General features: G+C 47.7%; 2 protein-coding genes across 5 annotated transcripts; one reads left to right on the top strand and one right to left on the bottom strand.

The window, feature by feature from the left end:
- Positions 1-1,000: 1,000 nt before the first annotated feature.
- On the bottom strand, positions 1,001-11,801 carry LOC310912734 (torsin-1A-interacting protein 1-like; the record flags this gene model as incomplete). Its single annotated transcript, XM_083867520.1, has 6 exons — positions 1,001-3,533; positions 4,610-4,669; positions 7,179-7,238; positions 8,078-8,179; positions 11,126-11,194; positions 11,417-11,801. The coding sequence occupies 6 exons, from the start codon at positions 11,799-11,801 to the stop codon at positions 2,740-2,742; spliced, it is 1,470 nt and encodes a 489-aa protein (XP_083723646.1). The 3' UTR covers positions 1,001-2,739.
- TOR1AIP2 (torsin 1A interacting protein 2) lies at positions 8,229-23,122 on the top strand. 4 transcript variants are annotated; one of them, XM_083867210.1, is made up of 6 exons: positions 8,229-9,017; positions 15,647-15,847; positions 17,468-17,767; positions 17,898-18,212; positions 18,584-18,748; positions 20,145-23,122. In XM_083867210.1, the coding sequence occupies exons 2-6, from the start codon at positions 15,814-15,816 to the stop codon at positions 20,903-20,905; spliced, it is 1,575 nt and encodes a 524-aa protein (XP_083723336.1). In that variant the 5' UTR covers positions 8,229-9,017; positions 15,647-15,813; the 3' UTR covers positions 20,906-23,122. The 4 variants fall into 4 exon arrangements, with proteins under 4 accessions (XP_083723336.1, XP_083723337.1, XP_083723338.1 ...); XM_083867211.1 differs by lacking the exon at positions 8,229-9,017 and adding an exon at positions 12,089-12,136; XM_083867212.1 differs by lacking the exon at positions 8,229-9,017 and adding an exon at positions 14,711-14,879 and having other exon boundaries at positions 18,584-18,682.
- The last annotated feature ends 4,135 nt before the right edge of the window (positions 23,123-27,257 follow it).

Here is a 27,257-nt window from a genome sequence, read left to right as displayed (position 1 = left end):
GCATTAAGTACCTGTGGATATTTAATGAGAGCCTTTTAAGGACAAAGCCACAAAAAGCTACAAAAGGACCTGCTGCTTCAAGAGCAGGAATTCTTCGAATCCTGAGCCTTTCCCCCTCCCTATGGAAGGGGGAACTGGCTATACCACCTTGTTTTTCACCTTTTTCATAAAGCAGCACAATATATTTGGAAATACACCCTTGTAGGCTTTCCCTACAGCTCACAACAGAAAAAAAAAAAAAAAAAAAAAAAAAAAAGTTATTTTCCTTTGGCTAGCCCAACATTAATCTTTAGTTTCCAGACATCTTCCTATTTTCTCTTGAACCAAGAATATAGCTCTTTAATACCTACAAGGAAGAGAAGTTTTAGAAACAGAAAATAACCTCTATTAAATTATTAAATATGTTTTAACTGTATCTGTGTGGAATCTCCTGTCTTCTTTCATATCATAAGTTTGTCCTGTTTTTTTTTTTTGGTTTTTGTTTGTTTGTTTGTTTGTTTTTGTTTTTGTTTACGGTGGCCAGTTCTGGTAATTCTTTTTTAAGTTACTTTTCAGTAAGACTGTCCCTCCAGTCAGTTCACAGTGCACCAGCTTGCAACACCAAAGGTACAGAACGTGCAGCTAGGAGTGGAACAAGAATGAAGTCATCCCTTTTGTCAGCTGCTGACTCTTGTATTGGGCTAATGAAACAAGTGAACCATATCTTATCATTAGTTCCAGCTGAAATCAGAACTGGGGAATTAGTAAAGAACACCAAATAAAAGACAATTCAGAGCCATTTCCTGAAACATTCCCTGCCAGACAAAAGCCCTGATATTATGAAATACATGCATCTGCATCCCAGTAGCTACCACTCCACTGAAGTTTCTTAAAAGTTCTAAATTTTGCAAAAGGTTGTATTTTAGGCATCTGTAGTTGGTCAGAGGTGAAATGAGCAATTTAAACATGGGGGAAAAAAAGTCTGACCACTTAAAATTCAATGGGCGAGTCTTAAAACAGCTTTATAAAACAAACAAGTGTGTTTATTTTGAATCATTACTAAAATAGTTTACATAATATACAAACAAATATGCTATGAGGAGACATTTGAAAACAAGTCACAGTCTTTTTTAATAAAAAACATTTGTCCAGTGAAATGTTCAAAATGTAAATGCCACCTTTTCCTTCCTGAGCTATTAAACATCCAGAACAACAGCACTTCCATGTCTTCTTACTGTTTTTATTTCTGCCCATTAAAACAGGAAACATTACCCATTGCTGGCTCTCAATAGTTAGAACAAATCCACCTCTGGTTTAAGTGACCACAGCTCTGTGTCTCTCAAACTCTGCTCTTTTATATGTTTCAGGTGGTTTTGGTCAATTCCACTGAACACCCCCAACCTTGCCTTGCACAAAAGAGCCAGAAGCTCCAGCCCCTCAACAGGTTTTCCTAGTTGAAAAGGATTTTTCTTTTTTTTGCAACAGGACAGTTTAAAGGGCTTGTGAATGAAGGATGGGCCAAACCTCTCAGCTGTTACAAGAAAGCATCCTATTAATTTGAGAGCATCTTCACATGTTCCTTCATACCCAATTAAACTAAATGGACATGGACCAATAGCTCAGAGCATGAAGTAACAGCAATGAAATGGAAGTGCTGCTATTCTTTTTAATTTTTTTACACGAAGTACTTAACAATAAAAGCAGGTTTTTAATCTGGTGTGAGGAATTCTTGACATGAGAAACTAAAAAACATTTTAAAAGCATGCCCTGCAAATCTGTTCTTTGCTAGATATTTATACAGCAAGCAGCCAGCACAGATACAAGGAGTTATTTTTTTCAGGATATCAAGTACCACAAATAAATAGATTCTCTCAATGCAAAAATAATTATCTTAGTAAAATGAGAAATGACCTATGTCTTCCTAAAGTTTTATTTGGAAAGGAGATAGTATGTACACAGGGATGATACTTTATCACTTTCATCCAAATTTTACAACTTGTAAAACTTTGAAAAAGAGTAGAGGACTCCTGCAAGCAGCCAGGCAAAGAGGTACTGAGCAATTATTTAACTGACACGAGTACTACTGACTTTAAGCAACCTTTGTACCTCAGCTTTTATCTTTCTCCAGAACTGGGGCAGGCTCATTGAAGGAAGAAATGCTTGCTGAAATGTTCTCTATGGGTCACAGACCTTTCAAGCATTTTTGCCACTTCTGCAAGTGGCCAGAGATAGCTGACACCTATGTTGTGATCCAATGGATCAGGAAGAAGCTCGTGCTTAGACTCACATCACTTTATCATCATTTTCAGTTTATTTCTTATGTTAGAAGAGAAGTAAGCGATTCTAGGAGATGAAGGTGATGGTTTTACATTCTGTTGGCTTGTTAAATGTGACACCAGCCTTATGCACCACCAGAGAAGGAACCTCACAGCAAAGCCAACAGTGCTTCAACACAGGTTCAGAGGCAGATGAGTAACCCTGATGCACAGCAATGCCCTGGTCCAGGACACCAAGGCGGAATACATCTCTGAATACAATTTACCAGCAACCAGCAAGTTCCTTGCTTACACTCTGGAGTTTACTTAGAGAAGTCCCAGTTACTGTGGCAGAAATAACCCTGCCAGTTGGTGCAAAGTCTCTGCACAGAAAGGACTGGTTTGCTGCTGCCTGAGCTCAGCACCCACACTAAGTTCTTCCCTGTTCTGCCCTGCAACACACATTTTGTGTCTGACTCCTTTTTCAAGTGCCCTCCCGCAACTTTTATGTGCATCCCTCCAGAGGAAGGCCCTTTTCAGGCCAAACAGGCAACACAAGATGAGAAATCCGGCTCCACAGTCCACTCAGCTTATCTGTGTCCATGCCATTATAAGAACTGGGAACATCTGAACTGATGAACTTTGCCCAGAGGAAATCCCGGACTTTCTCCTCCACTTCTTGGAAGGTGAGGCTCCTCCTCAGTGACTGCTCGTCCAGGAGCACTGTCAGCAGGAGGGCCACGTCCTTGAAGGCTGCATTCTCGTGGTCACAGTACTTGTAAAAGATCAGTGTGGAGCCTGCAGGCAGGGACTCGAAGCGATGCACCACTGCCACCTTCTTGCCCCCACTGAAGCCAGAGCTGAGCTCTGTGTCCACCTGCAGCTTGACAGTGTCGCTGTCCAGCACCGCCTTGTCTGCCCCGTTGATGCTGATGGTGGTGGCGTTCTGGGAGGAGGCAAAGGCATCAGCAATCTCCTTGCTCAGGCACCTCAGGGCCTTCTCAGCTTCCCTGCCAGCTGTGAGCAGCAGGATAGCCGGCTCCAGGTGCATGTGGGAGGAGTTCAGACGTTTCTCAAGGGATGCATGAGCTCTTCTCCACAGGTTGGGGTCCTGACTTTGGTAAGTATCCTTAAGTTTCTTCATCCGGGCCCGAAACTCTTGCAGAATTTCGGCATCTTTCCTTGAGGGGGTTCCACCTTGAATTCCACTCCACAGGACATAAAGCAATGGGACACTAATTAACAGAACCAGTAACAAAGTCCACGCCTTGTGAAATCCATTCTGCGATTCATCGACATCTACAGAGAGAGGGAGCAAACAAGAAGAAAACAAGGTTTTAAAAGGCATCAGAAGCCAAGTTCTTAAGTGTCACTTTCCTTAAGTGAAAGGAAAATAAGAGGAAAATAGTGAAATCATCCCATTCTCAATACTAGTACAGTAGTTGAAGAACATAGAAAAGATGATTAGTTAAAAAAAAAAAACAAACCCACAAAACAGAACGCAGTTTGGAACTTCTTAAGTCACTTAGTGAAGTGACAGCATAACATTTTTACATGTTCCCAGATTGACTAAGACTAAATTAAACCTTCTTCTGAAAAAGGAGCTCCTAAAGTTCACACATAATTCATTCAATTTAATAAAATCCAAACTAAGAGCTTAAAACGGTTCTGAAAAAGGTCAACACTTTTCCTGCATTCATGGTCTGCAGAAAAGATCCTATAGAAAACCTGGCTGCACCAGAATGGTTTCTGTGTTATTTCTCTTTCCTATTCTCATAAGGATAAAAATAGTTCCTGCAGCAATTTTTGCATCTCAAACACTGGCGGTCAATGCTATCAGAAAACGCTGTGGCCTTTGGATTAGTGAGCTTCACAAAGTACACACAGCAAATAGTGCACATCAGATATCAGATATTCTGATTTGGTTTTGTATTTGAACAGTAAAATTAACACTTGTTTCACATACTGCAAGCAAAAGGCTCAGTTCTGTTCCCAGTAAAATGAGTGACAAAATACATCCATCTTCCTGGAAACAGGAAGAACTGCATTCCTTTTGTTACCTTTTTACACCCTGACTTTTATCAGGACAGCAACCCAACAATGGTTAAATAACACCACCACTAGCCCTGCCTCAGCTTTAATCTTGTCAACATTACAGATGAAAGACCTCTCTCTAATTCAGGTGAAAATGTTACTCATTGTACAACACCCTTTCTTTCCTTCATGCTGATGACAAGTCCTGGCAAGTAAATCATCTGTTCTGGCAAAGGACCCTCAGCTTAACACCCACCCCCTGGAACTGAAATATTTGGAAAGGCATGGAAATGGTTAAATGTTACACAAGCACAAAACAGAAGTGAAAGCAGAAGTCTTACTTTTGGCCAAAGGCTGGGACTGCTTCTCTGTATGGGACTGATACCGAGATTTACTTCTGCCTGTTGAGAGATTAAGGAAGGAACATGAGAAGAACACTAAGACAATTATGACAAATCTTCCAGCAGGGAGTTGAAATCACCAAACTGCATCATTTCCAACGAAAAGCTGTTCCTAGTTACGCTTTTACCAAAAAAAAAAAAAAAAAAAAAAAAAAAAAAAAAAATACCCTGCTGAAGCAAACACAGTCCTGCTAAGTCAGAGCAGAGGTGAGGCTGTCACCTCATCCCAGGTGGGGCTGTGTCAGGTTCAGGGTTTTCAGTTCTCTTCCTCACCATTCGCTTGTCATGCTCAACAGAATCATGTTGAGCAAGGAAAATGACACCATCACCACATTTATTTTCCAGCCTGAGAAGTCTCACTCAACTCTCAGAGCAAATCTCCATCTCTGCTCTTTGCCAAATGCCAGCTCCCAAGCCATCCTGACAATCTCACCTGGAAAGCACAAGTCCCCAGCCTACCACAAATCACCCCCAAAGATTTTCAACTCCTGAAGAATTATGCAAATAAAACTCAACTTCAAGTACAAGGTGATAAAATGGAAGAGATTCAACAATCTGTTATTTTCTGCACAAGAATCTCACGTCTCAATTAAGTTTCCTGATTTTGCTCAAGAATTTGAGAGGTGTAAAAATGGAAACTTAATTAATGGACACACTAGATAAACAAATGCAAGACATAAATAGAAAAAACAAGGCAATATGTTAAATGCACAGTCTTATTTTCCCTTTCCATGTAGCTTGGGTTGGAGGCCTGCTTCATCAGCAGTCAGTTTCCTGGGATGAATTATGCTTTTAAAGCAAAGTGCAAGCTTTCAACTTCAAAATATACTTTTGATCTATTTAAATGGGCTCAGACAGCAAAGTACAAGAGGCATTATCCATAAAGTGTTATGAAAAACTTTCCCCAGAAGCCAGTATGAATATATACTGTGCAATTTTTGGTCAGTATGTTTTCTGCATTTAGCCAGTTAATTAAAAAGAAAGGAGAACTTATGTCTCCTTGTGAACTACAGCAACTGGTTCAAAGCTGAAGGCTCTTTAATAATATATAACCAAATCAGGACACTGTCAATGGCACTATTGAGAATAAACTGAACAAACATCCCCTGCAGTAGTTATTTAAAGACACTGAAATAAACTCTATAACCTTGTTTCTGTATGAATGTAATCACAGAAGGTGCTAAAAGCAGCTCTGGTTAAAGCTGGGGCTTAACTGGCTTAATGAACTGCCCTATTCTGTAATTTCAACCCCCTACCCCAAAAGGGCACAGCCATGGAACTTGTCACCGGCTCAGCTTATCTCAATCTTCTATGAGTTAACAGCTCAAAATCACCTCAATTCAGTAAAACAGAGTCAGAATGCAGCTCTGCTTGCACAGATCAGGTTTCATATTTAGATGACAGCTGTAACTCATACACTAAAGGGAAAAAAAAAAAATCAATAAACAGTCTAAGAATTAGGTCTTATTTACAAAACAGTTTTCATAAAGGCCCAGTAAATTTTGTCTTGCTTAATTCAAAAAGTCTAACTTCTGCAGACACCTTAAAGATCCCAGAGTTTTAAGTGATTTTCCAAGGTTCTTCACCCAACACACAACTAATCACTCCTACAGTGCCTGGAGTGGCACAGAAAAGTGAAAATACCAGACAAGAGAGAACTCCCTGCATCAATTAATTTTTCAAAGACATTTCACAGAGGTACAGCTACCACAAGATGAGCCTCTCTTCCTGAAGGCACCATGGTTTTCAAAAAAAAAACAAACAAAAAACAAAACCAGAAAGAAACAAAAACCCAAGCAACCCCCTGCAGGTTCTTCAGACTGAAATCTCATTTACAAGACTTTGTGTATCTATACCTGTTGAGGATAGAAACAAGCATCAAGATTTTACTAAGAATTCAGAACATTTTTTTTCTTCTTTTTCCAACAGAGGAAAAAAAAAAAAAAAAAAAAAAAAAAAAAAATAAAAATAAAAAAGCAAACCCCCAAAAAATCCCAAAACTCTGAAACACTGGGAGCTGATCATTAGATGAGCAGACTGGATTTTGCCAGCAAAGAAAAATGCTGCTCCTTTCCAAGAGTATAGAACAAGTAATTAGACCACAGCAAGCCACCCCTTCACAGGGAAAGGATAAATAGGGAAGGTTTGTGTACCAACTAACATTCACTGCCACCAAAAGGTGAAGGTTTTGTTCCCATCCTCAGCTTACTCCCAAAATGCTTCTCCTCCACTCTCTGCACTTACTGTCCCATAAGCCAACTCCAAAAAGAAAAGTAAAAGAGAAAGTGGAGCATTTTCTGTGGTCAGCAAGTTGAAGAACCTCATAGAAATGCTCTGACTGGAATGTGCTGCCTTCCCCAGCTTCTGTTTGAATCTGCTCCTGAGTGTCTGTCCCTCTTCCCAGACAGTGTCCCAGGGTACAAGAAAAACCAGCAGCAGAAGAAAGGAAAATAACTCTGTCCTTTTCATCTAATGACAGGGAAAGACTAGGTTCTCTTGTTTTACTTACTCTGTGGTGCAGCAGTTGAGTAGCACTCTTGATTTTTCTCAAGGAAGTCAGCCTTTATTTCTGAAACCAAAGCACAAATGGGAGAACTCAGTTACCACATCAGAGGTCAGAATAACACAGACCAGCCATTCATGCTTTTAGCTCTTTCTATGAAATCCTCAAAGCTTATTAGGGCAGGAGGATATGGGGTGCTGCCAGACCAAGCCTGCAGCATGTGAACAGCCTCTTGGACCCCTCTGAGCTGGAGAAAGCTACTGTTATCTATTAGAAAGGGCTTAATCTGGCCCTTCACCCTGCCTTTGCCAATATGATAAATCATTCTTATGTCTTCTTTTAAAAAGATATATAACTTCCTTCTGTGGCTCAAAATTATCCCATTTTTTTTCTCATTGTACCTTCCCACTGCTTCTGTAATATACACTGAGAAAAATCTCTGAGCAAAGTGCTCCCTCACCTTGAAATCACTTGGTGTAGCCACTGCCCCTGCTAAAGTCAAAGATAACTCACCTTTAAAAAAAAACAGCTTTAGTTTTCTTTGCCTGGGGCAATTAAAGATCCACTCAGAAGTTTTTTGAAGCAGGTATGATATTACTCTTACTTTTGTTTTGCTTTTCAAAAACCACACAGTTGGGTATTTATCAAAGTTGAAATCTGCCTTTTCTTGAACTTTGAGGTTTTTCACCCAAGCAGATTATCATCATATTATAATCAGTTTTACTTTGGCTCAGGCAGGAGTACACACTGAAACTTTATTAAAAAAAAAAAACCAACCTTTTTTATCCATTCAGATTTCAGCTCAGAAACTCCCCCTTTTCTAACAGAACTGAATGATTGTCATTTTACTACATTTAAGCAATCATTTGTTACACCACAGAGAAATTACTGATAAAAGCTGTTACCTTTTAATGGTGTAGAAATGTTTGGTTTCTCAGTTTCATTACTGTCAAAAGCCTTTGCATTTTCCTTTACTGGATTCTCTTCAAAGTAAACTGTAGTACCACCTGTCAGGAGCAAAAAAAGGAGCAAAAAGAGGATTGGAAACATAAATCTGAAAGACCAAGTTGTAGTTTCTGAATATCCACGACCTAAATCAGTGATTTTCCAAACTGTGAACTCCCAAAAGTCACTCTCTTAAAATGAAACAAAAAGCAACTAAGACTTGAAATGCTTATGGTAAATTTGAGTTCACTAGAAATACAGCTGTCTACACCACCACACACTTCTTTAAAAAAAATTAATTTTTTGAAGTTCTTGGCTTAAAAACATGAATACTTGGAGCCAAGAAATTCCTTACATTTGGGGGATTCAGTGTAAATGCCATGGGAGTATAGAGAGGTTTTCCCACAGCTTTGGGCACTCAACTTACAAACAATAATTGTGCTGTCTTATGCAGCATTGGGCAGAGGGGAAAAGAGACAAAAGCAAATATAGAAAATAAGTTCCCTTTTAATGGAGCCCAAGCCATCCTTTAGTTAGGTCTCATTCTCTCCTAATCCATACCAGCAACCTAATTTCACCCCTCAAGGAGCTGGAAAGAATCTAAACCAACATCTTTCAGCTGTTTGCCACATTACAGGGTCATTCATCTGTGAAACCCAGCTCAGTACATGTCACTAAATAGAGAGAGTAGAGCCCTGTGGAGTATCAGACGTCACAGGGCAAAGCTCAGGGCTGGGAAACCAAATGCAGGAAAGGATAAAGTGCAATCCCAGAATCAAGGGGCTGGTAAGAAAAAGCTCAGGTATAGAATAAAAGAAGCTATGGAACAATTGGGGAACAGAGATCATGGCACAGCTATCAAGCATCAGCAGAGCAACAGCAAAGGGAAGAATACAATTGGTAAGTTTTTTTTCTAACATTCACTCTGGGCCCTTTTACTCTTTAAACAGCCCAAGGTTCTGCTGGGGTTCAGTGTGTTTCTGTAGCTCTTTCAGCATATGCCAAGGGCAATGCACAGCTTGCCACCTAGTGTTTAGTAGTTTTACTTCAACAAAGAAAACAGCCTTTTTCTAATGTGTTCTGGCAGTTTCAGCACACCAATGTATGTCAAACATACTAAGGATTAAAAAAAAAAAACCAAAAAACAACCACACCAGACCCATCCAAACCACAAAAAAAGTGGGGAAAAGCTGTGAGTTTTAAACTATGGTAAGTCACAGGTGCAACAGTAAAGTATTTGCACACACTTAATGGGGCCCTATGTGTTAAATCCATCTTAAAAAGCTGTTAAGTGACTGATTTCCCACAAAGCTCAGAACTCAAAGCTACTCACCAAATTACTTTATTTTCAGGAATGCCAAACCACATATCCATAATATTTCATTATGTACCGAGGTTTTACAAGGAAAATCTCCTTTGTAATTGTGACCAGAAGACCAAAAAGATCTATGAATCTAAAGAGGGCTACTCAGGCAGTCCCTCTTAATTCCTTTCCCCTTCTTGCCATCTATCACTACTCTTTGTGTCTCAAAGACTTCTTAGAGTTGTAGAAAAGAAAGGTATAAGACAACTTCCATGGAGATTGCTAACGAGATTGCTAACATGTATCTTCAGCTCACTGACCTAGAAGCTGCCTGATTCAAGGCAGGGGTTTTTAGGCTCTTAAAATTCTGCAAGCTCTTCTTAAAGCTCTTAAAGCTTTTCAGCTCCCCAAGCATGTTGCCTAACCTGTATTTAAAACCTCTTAGTAGAGGCCAGGAACCAGTTTTCTCAAGGTGTGGTTTTGCTTTCCATTCTGTTCTCAGGGAAGCAGAACAATTATACCACCCTAACAACCCACCCTGCTTATTCCCCTGCCTCACTGACCAACCCCTAAACTCTGCAGGAAAAGCACAAACACTGCACATCTACAGATGGGAGGACAAGTAATCCTCTGCTTCTATATAAACAATTAGAGTCTGTTATCATACTTTCACACCTGTTGTGCCCATAATCCAATACAGCTGTTAAGAGCTGGGGAGGGTGAGGGGGTGAAGAGCCTCATTTTTAGAACCATCTAATTAAAACCCCAACCCTCAGCTGTACCTCCTGAAGCAGCACAGCCAATTAAAAACACTAACCCTATTATGCCCTGTTAGCCACCATGTGGGAGCAAGAGCTTTTTGCACAGACAAACCTCTATACTCATCATAATCCTGCTCTTCCTTCCTCAAGATAAGATTTTTTTTTCCATGCCTCCTGGAAATTCTGCTTTTGGAGCAGAATACAGGCAGACAGCCCTTGGTGACAAAAACACAGATGGGAATGGAGAACAGTGCCAGGCTAGCCCAACTGATCCCTAAGCACTGCCACAACTGATCACGTATACACGCCAATATAGAGTAAAAGGGAAGTACTATTTATTCATTTCCTGGCAGAATGACACATAATTGTGTTACACTGAGCTAGCATGTTTCTATAGTTTTGAGGAAGACACAGGTTTCATCAACTACAGCAACAAGTAGGTGCCACACAGTGCTAACACAGCAGCCTGTGCAGCCCAGTGTCCAGGAGCAAATCCCAGAGCACGCCTGGTGTTTCAAAGGAAGGACAAGCCCCAGCTGTGCACTTCCTCATAAGCAATGCAAGGGGCACAGCCACTGCGGACGGATATCCTGAGTCTGCAGCTCAGGATACCTCATTTAATCCTGCCTTTCAAATCCAAGCAGCGCCAGTAAAATTTGAATGCTGTGGTGAAATACTGCTCCAAGTGATGCAGTAGGACACCAAAGAGCCGCCTGAGGGTTTCGGCGTGCCCTGCACGCACCGAGCCTTTAGAGAATTCTCTGCTTCTCCTTCCATCCCTTGTATACGGGATAAGAACCACATGGGATTTCCTCACCTGTGTGCCAGAGCCACGGTAACACTGCCAAGGAGCCAGACCCCAATAAACCACATTTCCCTAAATTTGGGCCATTCCAGCCCGCTGCCCGCGGGGCGGGCTGTGAGCCGGGGGAGCCGGCGCCTACCTGGCGATCTGTACGCTTTTATGGGGGGCCGCGTCAGCGAGTCTGGGGTCCCAAAGTGATGCTCGTTCCCTGAAACGAGAAACGGGTGAGGGCCAACTCAGCTCCGGGCCACGGGGCCCAGGCCCGACAGCCTCTCGGGAACACCAGACCCGCCGGGAGCCCGCGCTGCTCCCGTCCCGACACGCCCGCGGGGGAACCACACGGCGCCCGCCCGCCCCGCTTCGCGCCGCCCCTCCGCGCCCTCAACCACAGGATCCACCGCGGGCCGCTGCGCCCGCCCGCGCCGCTTACCGCGCAGCGCGCCGTGCTGGGTCGCGCTGTCCACCTCGTCCCCGGGCCGCCCCTCCGGCCGCGCCGCCGCCAGCCGGGGGCTCTTCCGCCGCCGCTTCAGCCCGGGGCCGTCCTGCGGGGCCAGCCCGGGGCCGTCCGGCGGGGCCGCCTCCTCATCGCCGCTGCCCACCATATCGCCCGCCGCCGCCCCGCGCCGCCTGCCCCGGCCCCGTCCCCTGCCCCGTCCGCCCGCCGCCTGCCCGGGCCTGTGGCTGCCGCCTCCCCGCGGCGGCGGGGGCGGCTCCGCGGGCCTCACTTCCCGCGGGGCGGGACCCGCGCCCGCCGCTTCCGCCCGCGCGCCGAGCGCCCGCCGCGGCCTCACGTGGTACCGGGCCCGCTCCGCCATCGGCACCGCCCGCGGGCACCGGGATCGGCACCGGGATCGGCACCGGGATCGGCACCGGGACGGGCACCGGGATCGGCACCGGGACGGGGATCGGGCCCCGCGGGAGGAGCCCGGCGAACGCCCGTCCGGTGGCCCTGCGGCTGCTGCCCCCCAGTGAAAAAAATGCGGGGCGGGCGCGGCCCCCCAGGGCGGCGGGGCGGCCCCTGAGGCGGCCCTGACACACGGGTGTCTCCTGTGCGCCCCGACGGGAGCGGGACACCGGCACGGCGGCAGTTCTCGGAGGGAAAAACCCCACCGAACTATGAACACAAATAGCATCTGAACAGCAGAGAGAGGTACTCAGGGGTACTTTGCAGGATGTGAAATCCTCTGGCGCTGATAACGTTGCAGTGCTCTGTTCCTTACTGTGGGAATCATTTTGGTTAATGAGAACTGGAATATCTCACTAGGCATTTGTCTTTCCTTAGCAGTTTGTTCAGATGCATTACTGGTAATCAGGAGTTTTAAAATGTGTTTGCATTCTTGATAAAGCATTTTTACCCAGGCATGTGGTAAAGTTCCCATAACTGGAGATTTTCAGGATGCAATGTGACTGCATCTACTACAAGATCTCCTCTAGACCCCCTCCCTAGCAGCTCAAGACCACCTTGGAAATGAATTGCTAAGCAAATAGAGACGTTTTGCTTTTCCAAATTCACAGAATCACAGAATTGTTGTGGTTCAAAGGGTTGTCTGGAGATGATCCAACACGGCTGCCAAGGCAGGGTCACCTGGAGCAGGGGACAGAGGAGCACCTCCAGGTAGGTTTGGAATATCTCCAGAGAGGGACACTCCATGCCCCTCCCTGGGCAGCTGTTCCAGTGTTTGCCACCCTCAACAAAAAGAAATTCTTCCTCATGTTGAGGTGGAACTTCTTGTGGTTTAGTTTATGGCCATTGCTCCTTGTCCTGTCACTGAAAAGAGTCTGGCACTCCTGTGCAATCCAACAGGAAGGCTGGGTGAGGGAAGTGCCATTCAGCCTCCACTCCTGTGCCTGTCTTCTCTGTACAAAGATTTCAAAACAAAAAATATCTTAAATTCTTTACTAGCACACCGTAAATGCTGCAGTTTAACCCAAAAGCAAGTGAATATTTGTGAGATAAGTTATACGTACGTCCTACTATACCAGCAGTAAATATTGTCATTCTTTTCAGTCCTAAAAGCAGAACACACACATCAAGCATTATTTTCTAAAGCAAAAATAAAAGGATGTAACAAATACCACATCAGAAAAAAAAATCAACATAACAATATCAAGATCCTTTTTTGTAACTTTCGTGATGACTTCATGCCCTCGGCCAGCCAGTTAATTTTCCTGCCAAACAACTTTTTGGGAACCGGGTTCTCAACCTGCACAGGCTGAAGATACCCCTTGATTTTGTCACACACTTGCACCAGTTTTGTGACACTTGTGCTTCTGTGGAAAGGGTAACCCTCAACCCCAAACACCTGCTGTGTTGAAGGGCCTGGATGGTTTTAGGGACAGAGGGATAGAAAATATTTGGATTTTCATTAAGGCCTTGCCACCTGCAGCTCCTCTCTGCTGTTCCTTACTGATGGAGATCAAGTCAGGATGTGAGATTGATGGCAGCCAGGAGCAGGGCCCTCAAGGTCACCTTGTCCTGACGTTTTCCTTCCTGGTTTTCTGTTCTCCTGGTTTTACAGCCTCTGCTGCACCTGGTGAGAGGTTGGTCATGACAAGGGAATATGCTGAGTCTGTCATAGCCACTGTCTCCTCTCAGGCTCTGTGGGTGACAGAGGAAGAAATAAGGTGCAGTGGCCAGCACACCTCACCTCATCACCTTCCTGACATGAGCAGTGTCATTATTGATGCCTGTGCACATGCTGACAGCCCTGGGTAACATGGTACACACATTTTACTGACCCCTCTGACATTGTCTCTGTGCTCCCTGGGCCAGTGAGGGCTCCTCCATAGCATAAAAAAGTATTTTTTCTTCCCATTTGAACCTAACCTCTTACCTGTTTTACAAGTGCCTCCAGTACTAGTAAGGGGGCGGGGGGGATTTAGTCAAATTGAAACGAATCAAACATTAGTCCAATCCCCCTTTCAGCCCTCTGCTCCCCAGACTGAGGAGTCCCAGCCACTCCATGCCTGCTCCTCTCCAGTGCTCTTTCAGTTGTCTTTCCCTGTGTTTTCTCCCAGCCATTTGCTGCTGTGCTCCTCTGGGGATGCTGCTGAAAAGGCAGCAAGTTGAGTTTCTGGGGCATTTTTGCTGTCTCTGTTCTGCTGCTGCCTCTCCCCTGGTGTGCTCCATGCTGCTGCTTCCCATGAAATGTGTCCTGGGCAGGGGCAATAGGGAAGGGGTTGGAACATACCCGTTCCTATATGTGCCACTGTGCAGGCACCACAAGTTGGAACAGAATTTTTTTGGAAAAGCATTGCCTAAATGAGGCCAAGGGCTGACACACACACACCTGTCAGACCTTTGCCCCCTTTGCAGTCTCTGGAGCACTGCAGGGAACACTGGGTGGGCTCTGCATCCCTTTCCTTCCAGAGATGCTGAAGACCCTCCATTTCACATACTCCCCACCTCCCTGCACTGGCAACGTGACATTTCCAGAGCCCCGGGCTTTGCTGCCTACGTGTTTGGGTTGCTTTTCTTGTAGTAGTTTTCCTAAATAACTCCCAAACCAGTTCCCTCCTCGCTCTGGTTTCCTCGCTTCCACCCGCAACACTGTTACTGAATGCAGGAAGTAGCCGGTCATGCAATGAGCCCGAAAAAAAAACGCGCAACCACAGAGCCGCGGAAACACGGCCAAAAAAAGGGAAGTTATTGTTTCCTGAGGGCTCCCGAGAATAACTGTGGGAAGGAAAACTACAGCTCCCAGCAGGCAGCCGGGAGGCAGGGAAGGGCAGAGTTCGCCGTCGCGTTTGCAGCGGAGGACTCGGGGTGTGCGCTGGTGTCCTGCCGCCAAAGGGCCTCTGGGGCCGAGGGCAAGGGGAAAGGCCAGCGCTGGCCTCCTCTGGCCGCCCCTTTGCTCCTGATCGCCGCCCTGACCGGCCCCGAGCCTGCCCGGGTAAGCGTCCGGCTCCACTTTGTTGTGCTGACCTCCTTCTCCTGCCGGAGCGTCGGCACCGGGAACAGGGCGGGGAGGGCCGGGAGCCGGGCAGGGAGCACCCCGCGCCCCAAACCGTGTGCTGGAGGCAGTGCTGGGGGCGAGGTGCTCCCCTGCGCCGAAAAGCTGCCTAGGAGGCTGGGCTGGAGATTTCTGTACACAAAACCGCACGGACCACTCTCCAGCGGGGAAAGTTTCCTGGGAGTTTTCCATGCCTCCTTAGCTGTGCTTTGGAAAAGCCATCGGCTGGGTTAGGGCAGCGAGCCCAACCCTGTGTGTGCCCTGTCCTGAACTGCTTTACCCGGGGGGAACCATCTCCGGAGGGGAGCAGGAGCCAGGCTGAGGCACTGCTGAGCCCGCGGGGCGGTTCTGCCGGACCCATCCGACACTGGAGCGCGGAGTGAGGGAGGAGCAGGCTCAGAGCTCCCTGTCGGCCTGGCTGCGAGTTACCGGGTACCCAAAAGCAGCCTGCCGAGCCCCAGACTCTGGGCCGGCCGGCCGGGAGCGCAGCCGAGCCCTTCGGGATGAGACAGCAGTGCCTCACCCCGCTGGCATGTCCCGGGATAAAGGCGGCTTGCATTAACCCCTGCACTGACGGGAAAACAGCTGACGGCCCACGGGCTGAAGGTTCATGGTTATGGGCGACATCCGCCCGTTTTCACCTTGGGAACCGCGGAGGAGGAGCCTTCTCCACCGTGAATCACCGCTCCTGTGTTTGTGCTTATCAGGTTTGTGGGCGTGTAGCTGGAATTGCCCGGCCCGGGACGGGATGGTGTCTGTGAGGGGGGCCGGACTCGGGCAGCCTCTCCAACAGCAGCGACTTACAGCTCCCTATGAGCCTCGGAGAAAGTGAAACCAAACAGTGCAGAAGCCGCAGCTCCAGGGGAAAAGGAAAATGGAAGAGAATCCGAGCCTGGGTGTGCCTGGAGGTAAGTGAATCCTGGGCTTACTCCGTCTGCTGGGAAAATCCCTTTGCTGCAAGTTTCCAGCAGTGACATGGGAAACCTGTGCAAAAGAAAAACAAACCAGTAAAAGAATCCCATCTTTTCCAAGCCAAGGAGAGCAAGTTGCTAACACTTTTTAAAGGGTGAAAGATGAACAAATTACTTTCAGTTTTCGATTCCGATCTGCAACAGGTTTAGATTCTGTCTCAAGATGGCAGCACAAGGAATGCTGAAGAGAGAGAGATCCAGGCTGGAAGAGCTTTCTTCCCTACATCCTGGTGCTTCCCATCCTCAGATGCTTAAATAGTAAGCCAGTTTTCCACCACCTGTGGCTGGAAAAACTCTGGAAGAGGCAGGACAAGGAGTAGTTTGTGCCCAGCTTGAACAGCAGGATATATCCAAGTTTCCTCATGTTACCTTGTACTTCCATTCTGTGGGAGCCTTGTTATGACTAGGAGTGTGTCAGTACAAGGAGTGTGTCAATGATACAGTGATGCCATCACCAGCTCAGGTCTGTCCTAGATAGTCAGCAGTGTTACTGTAATAATCAGCAACAAAGAATGTAAAAACCATGTTCTGAAAAGTGCAGCTTTTCCTCTGTTTTCAAATTAGAAAGGAGTTCCTTGCCCTTTTTATCAGTGTTTATTCTAATTATAGTGTAATCATTTATGTCGTTGTAGTGCTTGATCATTCATAAGCAATTTCTCACAAATAGTGCCTGAAATTTGAGCTGCACTTTGGTTCTGTAAGGGTCAGAATATGTCACAAATGCTGTTCAGTCGCAGAATCTCTCTATTGAATTATGCTCCAGTGTTTGTTTCTAATTAAATGTTGCCATAGCTCTTTGGGAGGGCAGCTCCAGGACAGAAACAGAGACAGAACATGAGCAGAATTATCATTTACATTCAGACAGATGCTCGAAGTGCATTGGCAGAACTGTACTCAACAACAGCCTTAGGAATTCTTGAAATCCATCACTATCTGTGAAAACCCACTATCTGTGGAAGATGTGGTAACATATCCTACCACTTAAGGAAGGAATTGCCTGTACATCCTACCTAGGACATAAGCTGGGATTGAGTTAGCTTTAGCATGGCAGCTCTAAGTTCTGTGCTTTGGATTTGTGGGTTTGGAGAAATAAATGTTGAAAACAGAGCAGTGTTCTGGCTATTGCTGGACAGTGCTGCCACAGCACCAAGGCAATACCCTGGGTGGGCAGAATATTGGGCAGAGTCCCAAGGTGGGAAAAAGGTTATTGAATACAATATAGCAACAAAAACTGGGGCACAGGAAGAACAGAAGAGGGGGTGGGTTCCAAGGTGGCCCTTGCTGGGAACTGGTGTGGCCTCAGTCTCCTTGCAGGAGGTGGTGAGCAATTGCCTTTGCATCCTGATTCCCTCCTTCCCTTCACTCAGCTGTCTGGATCTCAACCCAAGAGTTTTCTCACTTCTGGTCACTCTGTTCTCTCCCATCTCACTGGGGGTAAATGTTTCTGCAATTTTCCCAGAATTTTCCAGAACTGGGAATTGTACAGGTGGTGGTAAAGCACTGGGCATTCTTGACTCCTGTGTGGCTCACTGGCTTTGTGAACTCTGATCCCAACAGCTGGACCAGCCCAGGGTGAGGTGAGGAGCACAGCAGAATGTCCTGGGCACCAAGAGCCCTGCCAGGAAACACCTGGGTACCAAGTGACAAGCAGGTGGCCTGAGACACCCTGCAAACCAGAGGAGGACTCTTCAGTGTGTGAATCAGCAGCTAATGGGGGAGAGACAACACTGTTGGGTTCAGTTGGTCCCACACTAGAGGAGAGAGCTGCCCAGGAAACTGAAGTATTGCCAGAAGAGTCTGACAAGACAAGAGAAGGTGTCTCAGAAAGACCCCTGGAAAAAGATGACTTGGATGGAGGTGAGTCTCTCCCCACCCTTGGGCCTGATAACTTGGGCCTTGGCTTAGAGGAGGCAGAGCAGGAGAAAGAGTTGTTGGTTCTTGGGCTAAAAGAGACTAAGTGTAGGTCTGTGAATTTTATTCCCCACAGCTGGGCTGGGCCATGAGAATGTGGAAAGCAAAGGAGGCAGCCCTGTCCACCAGGAAACACGGGAGCACCAGGAGGCAGCTGGGCAGTGTGAAAGCCTCTGCAAGGCAGAGGAAGATGCCTTGTCAACAAGCAAGGCACGGAACTCTGGCAGTGAAGTGACACATTTGGATGTGACTGGTGTGGAGGATGTCTCCAGGGGCCTCTTGGCAGAGAGGAGCAGCAGTGCCACTCTCCCAGACTGGGAGCCAGAGGCACCCAGAGAACGAGAAACACAGGACAGTGGGTCCCAGGACACATTAAGGAAAAGACCAAAAGGTGAGTTGGTGGCTGCACACTGCTGCTCTTCCACTTCCTACACTTTCCACAGGCATTAGAACAACAGTTGGATGAGATCTTTAGTAGCTATTGTCACTTTCCTGGTGTCAAGCAGGAAAGAAGGTGTAAGAAATTAATTGGCTTCTCTCTTTCTCTCTCTCTCTCTCCTTTGGCTCCTGTCATGCTTTGAAAGGCGTGAAGCCACGCTGCACTCTGCATTGTCTTTCTCCTTGCCCAGCCCAAGAGGAGAGAGCCAAGACTCAGGGCAGTATTAACCCAAAGCAGAATTCACTTCTAATGCTTTGCTGACTGCAGCTCCATTTACCAGTTCCCTCAGCAGTGAGTGACACTTTTCTTTTCTCTTGCTGCAGGGGACACAGCCCCAAACCCAGAGACTCTGTCTTCCCTGCAGAACATCACCAACCACAACACAGAGCAGGAGAAGGCCAAAAAGTCCCTCCTGTGGAAAGGTGAGGAAAAGAAGCTTCCCTTGCATGTTACTCATCGACCAGAAGGCACTGATCCTCCAGGAGCAAGTAATGAAGCACATTTAATTACTCTTCTCTCTCGGGACCTTTCACAGCCTCTTCTGAGGGTTTGAGAGAAAAAAAACATCCCCTTAAATACAGGCTCAGTTTGAGCCTATAGTGGCTTCTCCTTCAGCTCTTCAGCCTCAAAAGCTGGCATATAGTGGTCATCATGCTGTGAGTGCCCTGGGATGTCCTGGGAGGTCTGGGGAGCTGCTTGTGCTGAGGGTCCCCCTCCCCAGCCCTGCTCTGTCCTGGGGCTCTAAGCAGGAACAGTGATGCTGAACTGCATCAGCACATTTCTCATCTTAGAAACAGACCCTGCTTTGCCATGGAGAGAGACACAAGCCATTGTCTGGACCTTGCTGCCTTCTGTTTTCTGAGCAGAACACGGTGGCCTTTGTTCACTCACAGCATAGAGGAGGGCAGTGAACACAGGACTTTACCTGGCTCAGACACCTCCATGTGTGGTGCTCTGAACAGCCACAAACCCTAAAGGAAACAGAGGAGGGGGAAGAGAAGAAAGCTCGTGGGCAGCTGCAATTTCCTCAGGAAGTTTTACACAATGCTGTAGCCTTTCCCTCATCCCTGGAGCTGCAGCCCCCTCACCTGGTGTATTGGGGTGGGAGTCTCACAACACAGAACCATCAGCCCCTACACCTTTCCTGGCCAACTTGCTCCACTTTCCTAGTGCAGGGAGCAAGATCTGAGTGTTGGAACCCTGGAGGCTGAAAATTTCAGGCTTTCTGAGCTAAAAGGTGCTCATCCTCAAGCAAGAACCACATTTGACTTGAGGCCTTGGAACAGTCTCCCGAGATTGAGTGATGATAGTGTGGGGTTGTGGGTGTGTAGTTTGGATAGTATTGTGTGATCTCACAGGGTGAAAAACTTGAATTTAAGATTTTAGTATATAGTAATACATGTGAGTCAAGATGGAGGACTTTGGGGGTTGTCTAAGTTCTTCTTCTTCACCTTCTTCTTCATGGGTTTGGGGGATTTTCTGTAATTGGGTGAAAAAGGTCTGCATTGCGGGCCTTGGGTGGTCATTATTGGGTCAAAAGTATGAATAATATAGGTGTCACCCAGTAGGTGTTATTGGGTGATTAGTGCTTAAATAACCTTGGAAGGAGTTAGAAGCAGTCCATTTCACCTCATTTCTGTACTTTGCTAGTTAGTGCTCATGGCTCGTGAGTCTGTAAATAGATAAGAAATAATAGACATCCAAGTCCCAACACAAACTTCAACTCCCACGTATTAGTCCCGATCCTGGCAGGAAAAAAAGAAGCCAGAACCGTCACAGTCAGAGAGGGGAGAACGAGCCTTTGCAGCTGCTTTCCAGCGTGTCACTGCAGGTCCCTTGGCGCTGACTCCTGTTCCCCGTCCCGTGTCTCTCCCCATTGAACAGGGCTTTTCATCGCGGGCCTGGCCGTGCTCGGCTTCTGCATCTTCTGCTTCTGCAGCCCCACCTCCAGCTCGCAGCAGCCCCGCAAGAACCCCACGGTGGAGGCGTTCCTGTCCCAGTTCGAGCAGCTGCAGCGCAGCTTTCCGGGCCAGAGCCCGCACCTGTGGCTGCGCGGCCGCAAGTTCCTGCACAAGCACCTGAACGCGTCCCGGCACACGCAGCCGGCCATCGTCATCCTGACCGCCGCCCGCGGCGCCGAGCGCACCCTGCGCTGCCTCAGCGCCCGCCTGGCCGACTGCTACTCGGCGGCCGTGCACGGCAGCACGGTGCAGCTGGAGGGCCGGGGCAAGGCCGGGCTGCACAGCGACAGCGCCAAGCTGGAGCTGGACACGGAGCTGAGCGCGGCGTTCCGCGCCGGGGGCCGCGCCGCCGTCATCCACCGCTTCGAGCTGCTGCCCGCCGGGGCCACCCTCATCTTCTACAAGTACTGCGACCACGAGAGCGCCGCCTTCAAGGACGTGGCGCTGCTGCTGACGGTGCTGCTGGAGGAGGAGGCGCTGGACGGCCACATGGGCCTGCAGCAGGTGGAGGAGAAGGTGCGGGACTTCCTCTGGGCCAAGTTCACCGGCGCCGGCGCCCCCAGCGCCTACGACCGCATGGACTCGGACAAGCTGAGCGGGCTCTGGAGCCGCATCTCCCACCTGGTCCTGCCCGTGCACCCCGTGCCGGCCATCGAGGAGGGGGGCTGCTATGCCACAGCCTAGGGACAAACGTGGCCAGAGCCCCGAGGAGGGTGGGAAACACGGTCCTGGCTGGCTCTGGTACAGGCAGAGGCACAACCGGTGTTACTTCTCTTCAGCTGGTTTATTGTGGGTTCCTGGGAAGAGTTTGACAGGTAGAAGTTGATCAGGACATTTGGGCAGCTGAGTCCTGGAGGTGATGCTCACACTTCCTTCTGGCAGATGGGAACGGGGTATTTTAGAATTTCACAAGAGAACATCAACGTGTGGGGAGGCAGGAGGGAAAACAAGACCGTGCAGGTAGCGTTTCTATCGAGAATTAGACAAATAATGTTCACAATTAGTACAGCAGAAAGATGCTGTGAATAGGCAGCTCTTTCATCTCTCCCCCAGCTTGCTAAAGTTGTGTACATCAGTCTCACAATATACTTTATCCAGGGAGCTGCTAGAACACGGAAAGGTCAGATTCCTCAAAGCCCAACATTTTGAAGGCATGCTTCAAAAAGAAAAGCAGTTTGCCAGACAAGGGTGTGACCAGTCAGCCCCAGTAGAGTCCCAACTGCACAGCCTGACTGACACCAGGCAGAGCCCAGGTCCTCAAACAAACCTGCAGTTCAGAGATCCCCTAAACATCAGTGACAAGAAATTTCAGGTTGTCAGCACTTGAACACTACACTAATGGCAGGGATCCCATCATGTGCCAGAGAACAAGCTCCAGAACCAGAGAGCAATGAAACTGTTGCTGTCACCCTGATAGCGTGAAGCCTCAAGGGATTACACAGGTAAAAAGATAAAAAATACAATGTAATTTAATTCTACCTCTCTCTGAAACAGGTCCACTCAATCCCACTCAGCCACACAAAGGCTGCAACTCTCTCCTCAGGCCAATGCTTTGGTCCCACACAACAAATTGTTCTTCAGCTGGATCTCTGATCTGTGTGCAGGGCTGGAAGCTGTCTGCCAGCCTCTCCCCAGGTGACTTCTGCTGCTGAATGTAGATTATATGTTGATCTTTCAAACCATGTAGGGTAGCACACCGGGTCCTTGCCCTCCAGGGGTACATTTGCCTCCCTGCCAGGCAGATGGAGCTCTGGCATCTGCCAAAACAAGTAGGAGCAGAGCTGGGATAGCTGGTCAAGACAAAATCTCTGCCATTAACACTAAAAATCCTTGACAAAGCAGGTTAGTTTCTTTCCATTCCTCCTTTTCTGCATCCCAGGAAGAGAAATGCAGGTCCTGGAAACACTGTGGTTCCCCTGCACACTGTGTTTTTGCAGGTGTTGTGGGGCAGAACAGCCAACTCAGGAACACCTGGAGGGCAGGTGCGGGTTACAGCATTTATTATAACCCAAGGGGCAGCCCCAGGTGCCAGCCCCATGTGCCTGTGCAGAAGGAGCAGATCTTGGCTCATTTCCACAGCAGCAGCACAGACTGAGGCCTTGCAGAGCCAGGCTCTGTATCCAACAAGAACAAATCCACACCACCACGGGGTTTTTTAGCAGCTGCACATCAGGGTGCTCCTTACAGCAACTGCATCCTGGTGTTGGATGGATTTCCTGCCAACAGTGCCTTGCTGATCTGCCCCACCAAGGGCTCAGGGAGCCTTGCACCCTAAAAACCACAGCCTTTCTCTTCTTTCCCCCTGCCATGTGCCTTGACCTGTCTCAGGAGATTGGTGGCTCTTAACTTGGAGGAGGGGAGGTTGAAGGAAGAGGGAAGGTTATTTGTTCATGTTCTGGCCAAAGAACAGACTTTTTGGTTGGTTGGGGGTGTGAAGACAAGACCACAGAGGGGTTTTAACCGTGTTAAACACTGGGCTAAATGTGAGAACTACCTGTTGGAGCCCAGGGCATGGTTTGATAGCAGACACAGGTTGCTTCCTCCTCTCCCTCTTTTCTATTGCTGTACACTACTTTGGTGAGAGAAAACACTGTGTCCTGCTCTGCAGGGTTAAGGGTGGGTGTTGGTGTAAGAACCAGCAGAGCATTAATCATGCTATGCCAATATTTTGATGGAAATCTGTATTTTAATGTTCTCTGTCTTCATTTTGCATACTGTGTTTGTAGTGCATAATCCAGGTGTGCAAAGGCAACTCCCTATTGCTGGAAGTGTCATCCACCTGAGTTCTCCCAATACAGAGATATTATTATGGCCTTTTAAAGACAAATATCTGCTTGGTTCTGGAACAGGCCTTCTATTTAAAAATAAATGGTGAGGTTGTGAAAGAAGCCAGCAAAGTGAGACTGGAATCTGACTGTATTCCATTATTCTTCTTAGCTATATTCATTAAGCTAAAGAGATCATCAATTAGGCAAAGCTTTATTTAGGTCAGGGCTGTAGCTGTGCAAACAAAGTGAATATTTGCTTTTCCTGGAAAAAACTCTGAACAACATTTTCTCAGTTGTTTAGGGTAAGTATTTTCAGCTTTTTCAACTGACCCAAAATTAAAAACAAACCCCCAAAGAGCTGCTGGATTCAACCCAGCCTGAAACAACTGGGGTTTGCATAATGCTTAATGATAATAAAAGAAACTGAAATCCACTGACAACTGAAATGTTTTAGGAATACAAAAAGCAAATATTACTAATTTTATACTCAATATTACTCATTTCAGCAGATTGGTTCCACTTAATATTCCACCACTTCAGCACACACAAATTTTTACTTCTGTGATTAATTATTTTGCCCAGCTCTAGCCTAAACAGAGAGAAGTCTGGAAAAGAAAAGAGGATTTACCCTGTTAGTTTGGATTTTCTTCAGTCCCCTGACAACAATACTCATAACAATGGCACCTGCCTTCACGCAGATGTCCATGTGATTGATTGCCAGTAAAGATCATCCATCTCCTGTCGGATGCCAGAGGACAAGATTTAGTCCTACTCCAAATATTTACATGACAATCCAGTGTCCCCAGGTACAGCAATGCTGGAAGCAGAAACCAAGCTGCTTTTTTAAGTCTTGCACATGAATCCAAAAGCGAGTCCAAAGGGAGCAGCTGAACAAAGTCAGAGGCAGAAAGGTGCACTGGTGGGGATTTTTTTGAGTCCCAATCTCTGCAGCAGCAGTTCTGCAGGGAAGGATGTGTTGTGTTATAAATGTAACGGCAAATATCGGATTAACAAAGAAACAATTTATTAATAAAACGATCCCAATCACCAATAAAAGAGAAAACCACAAAATAGGATATTAGCAGCGCCGCGCCGGGTGGATGAGGGGTCTGCACACCAAGGTACAGGTCACCCAAATCCACACGGAGCAGGTCACAGCTTGGGGTTTTATAGGGGTTTTCATGTCCCAAGGCGGAACAGGTGCCCAGGATAGTCCAAATAGTCCAAATAATTTTCGGATGGGCTTCCTGGATTTGTCGGACTCTGCAGACCGTATTCCGGGAAGATCCTTTCACATGCGGATGGAGCTCGCCGGCCCATGGTTATTTCGATGTGTATTCCTCGGCAGAGAATTCTCCTTTTCGTTCGGAGAGGAATTTCACTGTCTGGGTTGTGATGCCGATTCGTATCTGGGTTGGCTAGTGTCTTTGTTTCTCGTAATGGTCCTTGTCCTGTTCTCTTCGTCTCAGGACTGAGGACGGTGGAAGCCTGGCGGGGGAATAGTTTCTACGGACCATACTTTTTCATATTTTATATTAACACCAATCTAACATTTCTTGCTATATTCTTTTATCACGAAATTTTACCCAATGTCACATTTATCACATGTTGCAATCAGGTGCTCAACAATCCTAAAAAAATTGAAAATTACACAGGAGCACAACTGAGGGGCAAAACCAGTCCTGGAAGGCCAGTCTGGACTGTTCCACCTCAAAATCAGCACTGATTATCCCTGTGAATGTGCTGCTGTCCTGGGAGCTGATGTAACTTTGTCACCCTCAGCATTTAAAGCCAAGTGGCCCAGGCAGTGCTGCCCAGTGAACCCAGTTCAGCCACATCTCTCCTGTTGAGCTTTAACCTCTGTGAGCTCATCTGCAGCTTAACCCTCCTGCAGCTCCACGCACAGGCTCTGCTGCCACAGGGCTGCTCCCTCGGGGGCCACTTTCTGGCCCACAAAACCTCCATTGTAATTGAGATTTGCAGATATTGGGAGCTGGAATCTGTTTTGATTCCCCACCTTCGACTCTGCAGGGGAAGCAGCTGTATAATGAGCCACACAAAGGAGCTTGGCCTCAGCCTGTGGGACGTGGATCCGAGTGATGAAAAGGCTCGAACAATGCAGCTTAAAAGTGTTCCCCACAGGGGGAGGGCGCTAAGCCATGGCAGGCATCCCCCTGACCTGCTGTAGCTGCACTGAGCAGTTGTGCTGAGGCTGGGGAGAGGCTCTGCACATCCCTCCTGAGGGCACTCAAGAGCTCAGGATCCGCTCGGAGCTAAAGCAGAGCCATCAGGAAAGCACAACACGAGGGATGGAAACAGCCTCCACACAGGTCTCAGTCCTTTGAGCTCTGCTCCATCCCCTGCCCCAGCAGCCCAGGGACCACTCAGACACCTCTGGGAAACAAAAACCAGGACGTGGCAATATCCACAGGGAGCAGACCTGGCCTCTTCCCACAATGAGCTGACTGAGAGTGTTTTCTGTGTCGACAGAGCTGAATCTTTAGGGCTGCTCAGAGCAGGAGAAAGGAGGATCAGGCACAGCCCCGGGCAAAGCCTGTGTCTGCAGTGTGCCTGCACCACACACGTTCCTCCTCACAGGGAGAGAAAAGTGCAATTGCTGCTGCTCCCAGGGCCAGGAGGGCCATCTGTCCTGGGGCAAGCACCAGGCTCCCTCCAGCAGGCTGGGCAGCAGCAGGAACACACACACAGAAATAAAGAGGTGCCTAAAGATCTCCACATACATTTTTCTTAACTCTCAACCTCTATAATTATGTTCCCAAGACTTTCCCTATGAGAAGGCAGCTGCTACCTACAACAGGTGAGTTGTGAGCAGAATGAATCCCTTCAGGTCATGCTCAGGACCTGATGCAACAGCAGCCACAAACACTGTTCCTCCGTTCCAGAGGCCTGTGGTTCCCCTCCTGATTGTGTTTGGAAGATTTTTGAGAAACTGTTGGCTGATGGAAGCAAACTCAATGAAACAAGAGGTTGAAATAATCCCAGGCAACTTCCAGAAGGCAGAGGATAAGTATCAGTCCCAAACAGGATTAGCATCCTGTAATGACAAACACTGGCTATGGATAAACAGCTGGGATTAGACCATGGGTGCTGCTACACGGGAGCTCCTCAAACTCACAAATCCTTCAAACATTGCCTGGTGGCAGTACAGCCCTGCTCTCTGCTAACAGGACATGTGAAACTGGAAAGCAACTGGGGAAAAGTCCCTTGTGATGGCACAGCTGAGTGCAGGACCATAAAGAGCTGCTGCACACACCAGGCTCTGTCTGCTCACACAGAACATATCCCACAGCAGAACCAGCTGGCCCAATTAGAAAGTGGCAGCTTTGCTTTATGGTCTGAATAAAGACAGTAGGGGAAAAAATAATTGGGAGGAGTGGATTGGAAATTATTAGGAGGCTGGGAGTAAGTTGTGGTGGCTTTGTTAACAAGATTTAAAATGTATTTAATCAGTTGAGTAACACTATCAAACCCTCCCAGACACTGGTTAATGTGGGTGGTGTCTCAAGAGCGCAAGGGAACCTTTGTCTCCCATATCCATTGACTGGGAGTATTCAAAACCTCCTCTGCACCTCGAGGAAACAACCACGCTGCCTAAACTCAGGATGTGAAATGACAAGCAGCATTTTAAACACTGTCTTTCTGCCTTCCACACTGCACTTGTATCGCCCCTGTGAGCACAGGAGGCTCAGGAGTGATGAAAGGGGATGAAAGCAAGAAGGGTCAGGAGAGAGGGGCACGGAGGGGCCCTGGAGGGGAGAGCACCGGAGGCCACATGGGTTTGCCCCATCACGGCAGATCCCCCTCTCCAAACCCTCCGGAGGCTCTGCACAGCTTCCTCCTGCCTGCCGGGGCTCCTGCTCGGCCGCTGCTTTTAGGGGGAGCTGAAGAAGATCAGAGGCACTGGAACTCGCTCAGCTGGAGCCAGCCAGGCACCCTTTTCTTCCCAGGCACAGCCTCTCCCCCAGCTCCGCGCCTCTCCAGGGCTCTGCTCATCGGCGGGGCAGGAGCCGGCTCCGCAGGGACAGTACACGGGGCTCCGCAGGGCAGGACAGCCAGGAGCTGACTGAAGCTTTACTCCCCTCCCCGCTTTTGTAGGCACAACCGTGTTCTTTGTCAGTGCTTCTCGCCCTCATTTTCTCCGGCTGGGTCAGAAGCAGATCTCCCCCTCCCTCCCCTTGCCCCTCCCTGCCAGCAAACAGCTTTGATCAGGAGTCCCCCTGCTGACATCCCTGTCTCTCCTCTCCCCT

Source organism: Zosterops lateralis (genome assembly GCF_965231275.1).
Source record: "Zosterops lateralis genome assembly, chromosome: 9".
NCBI classification, from domain to species: Eukaryota; Metazoa; Chordata; class Aves; order Passeriformes; family Zosteropidae; genus Zosterops; species Zosterops lateralis.
Note: the sequence above shows the minus strand (reverse complement) of the source record. Positions and strands in the feature narration are given on the sequence as shown.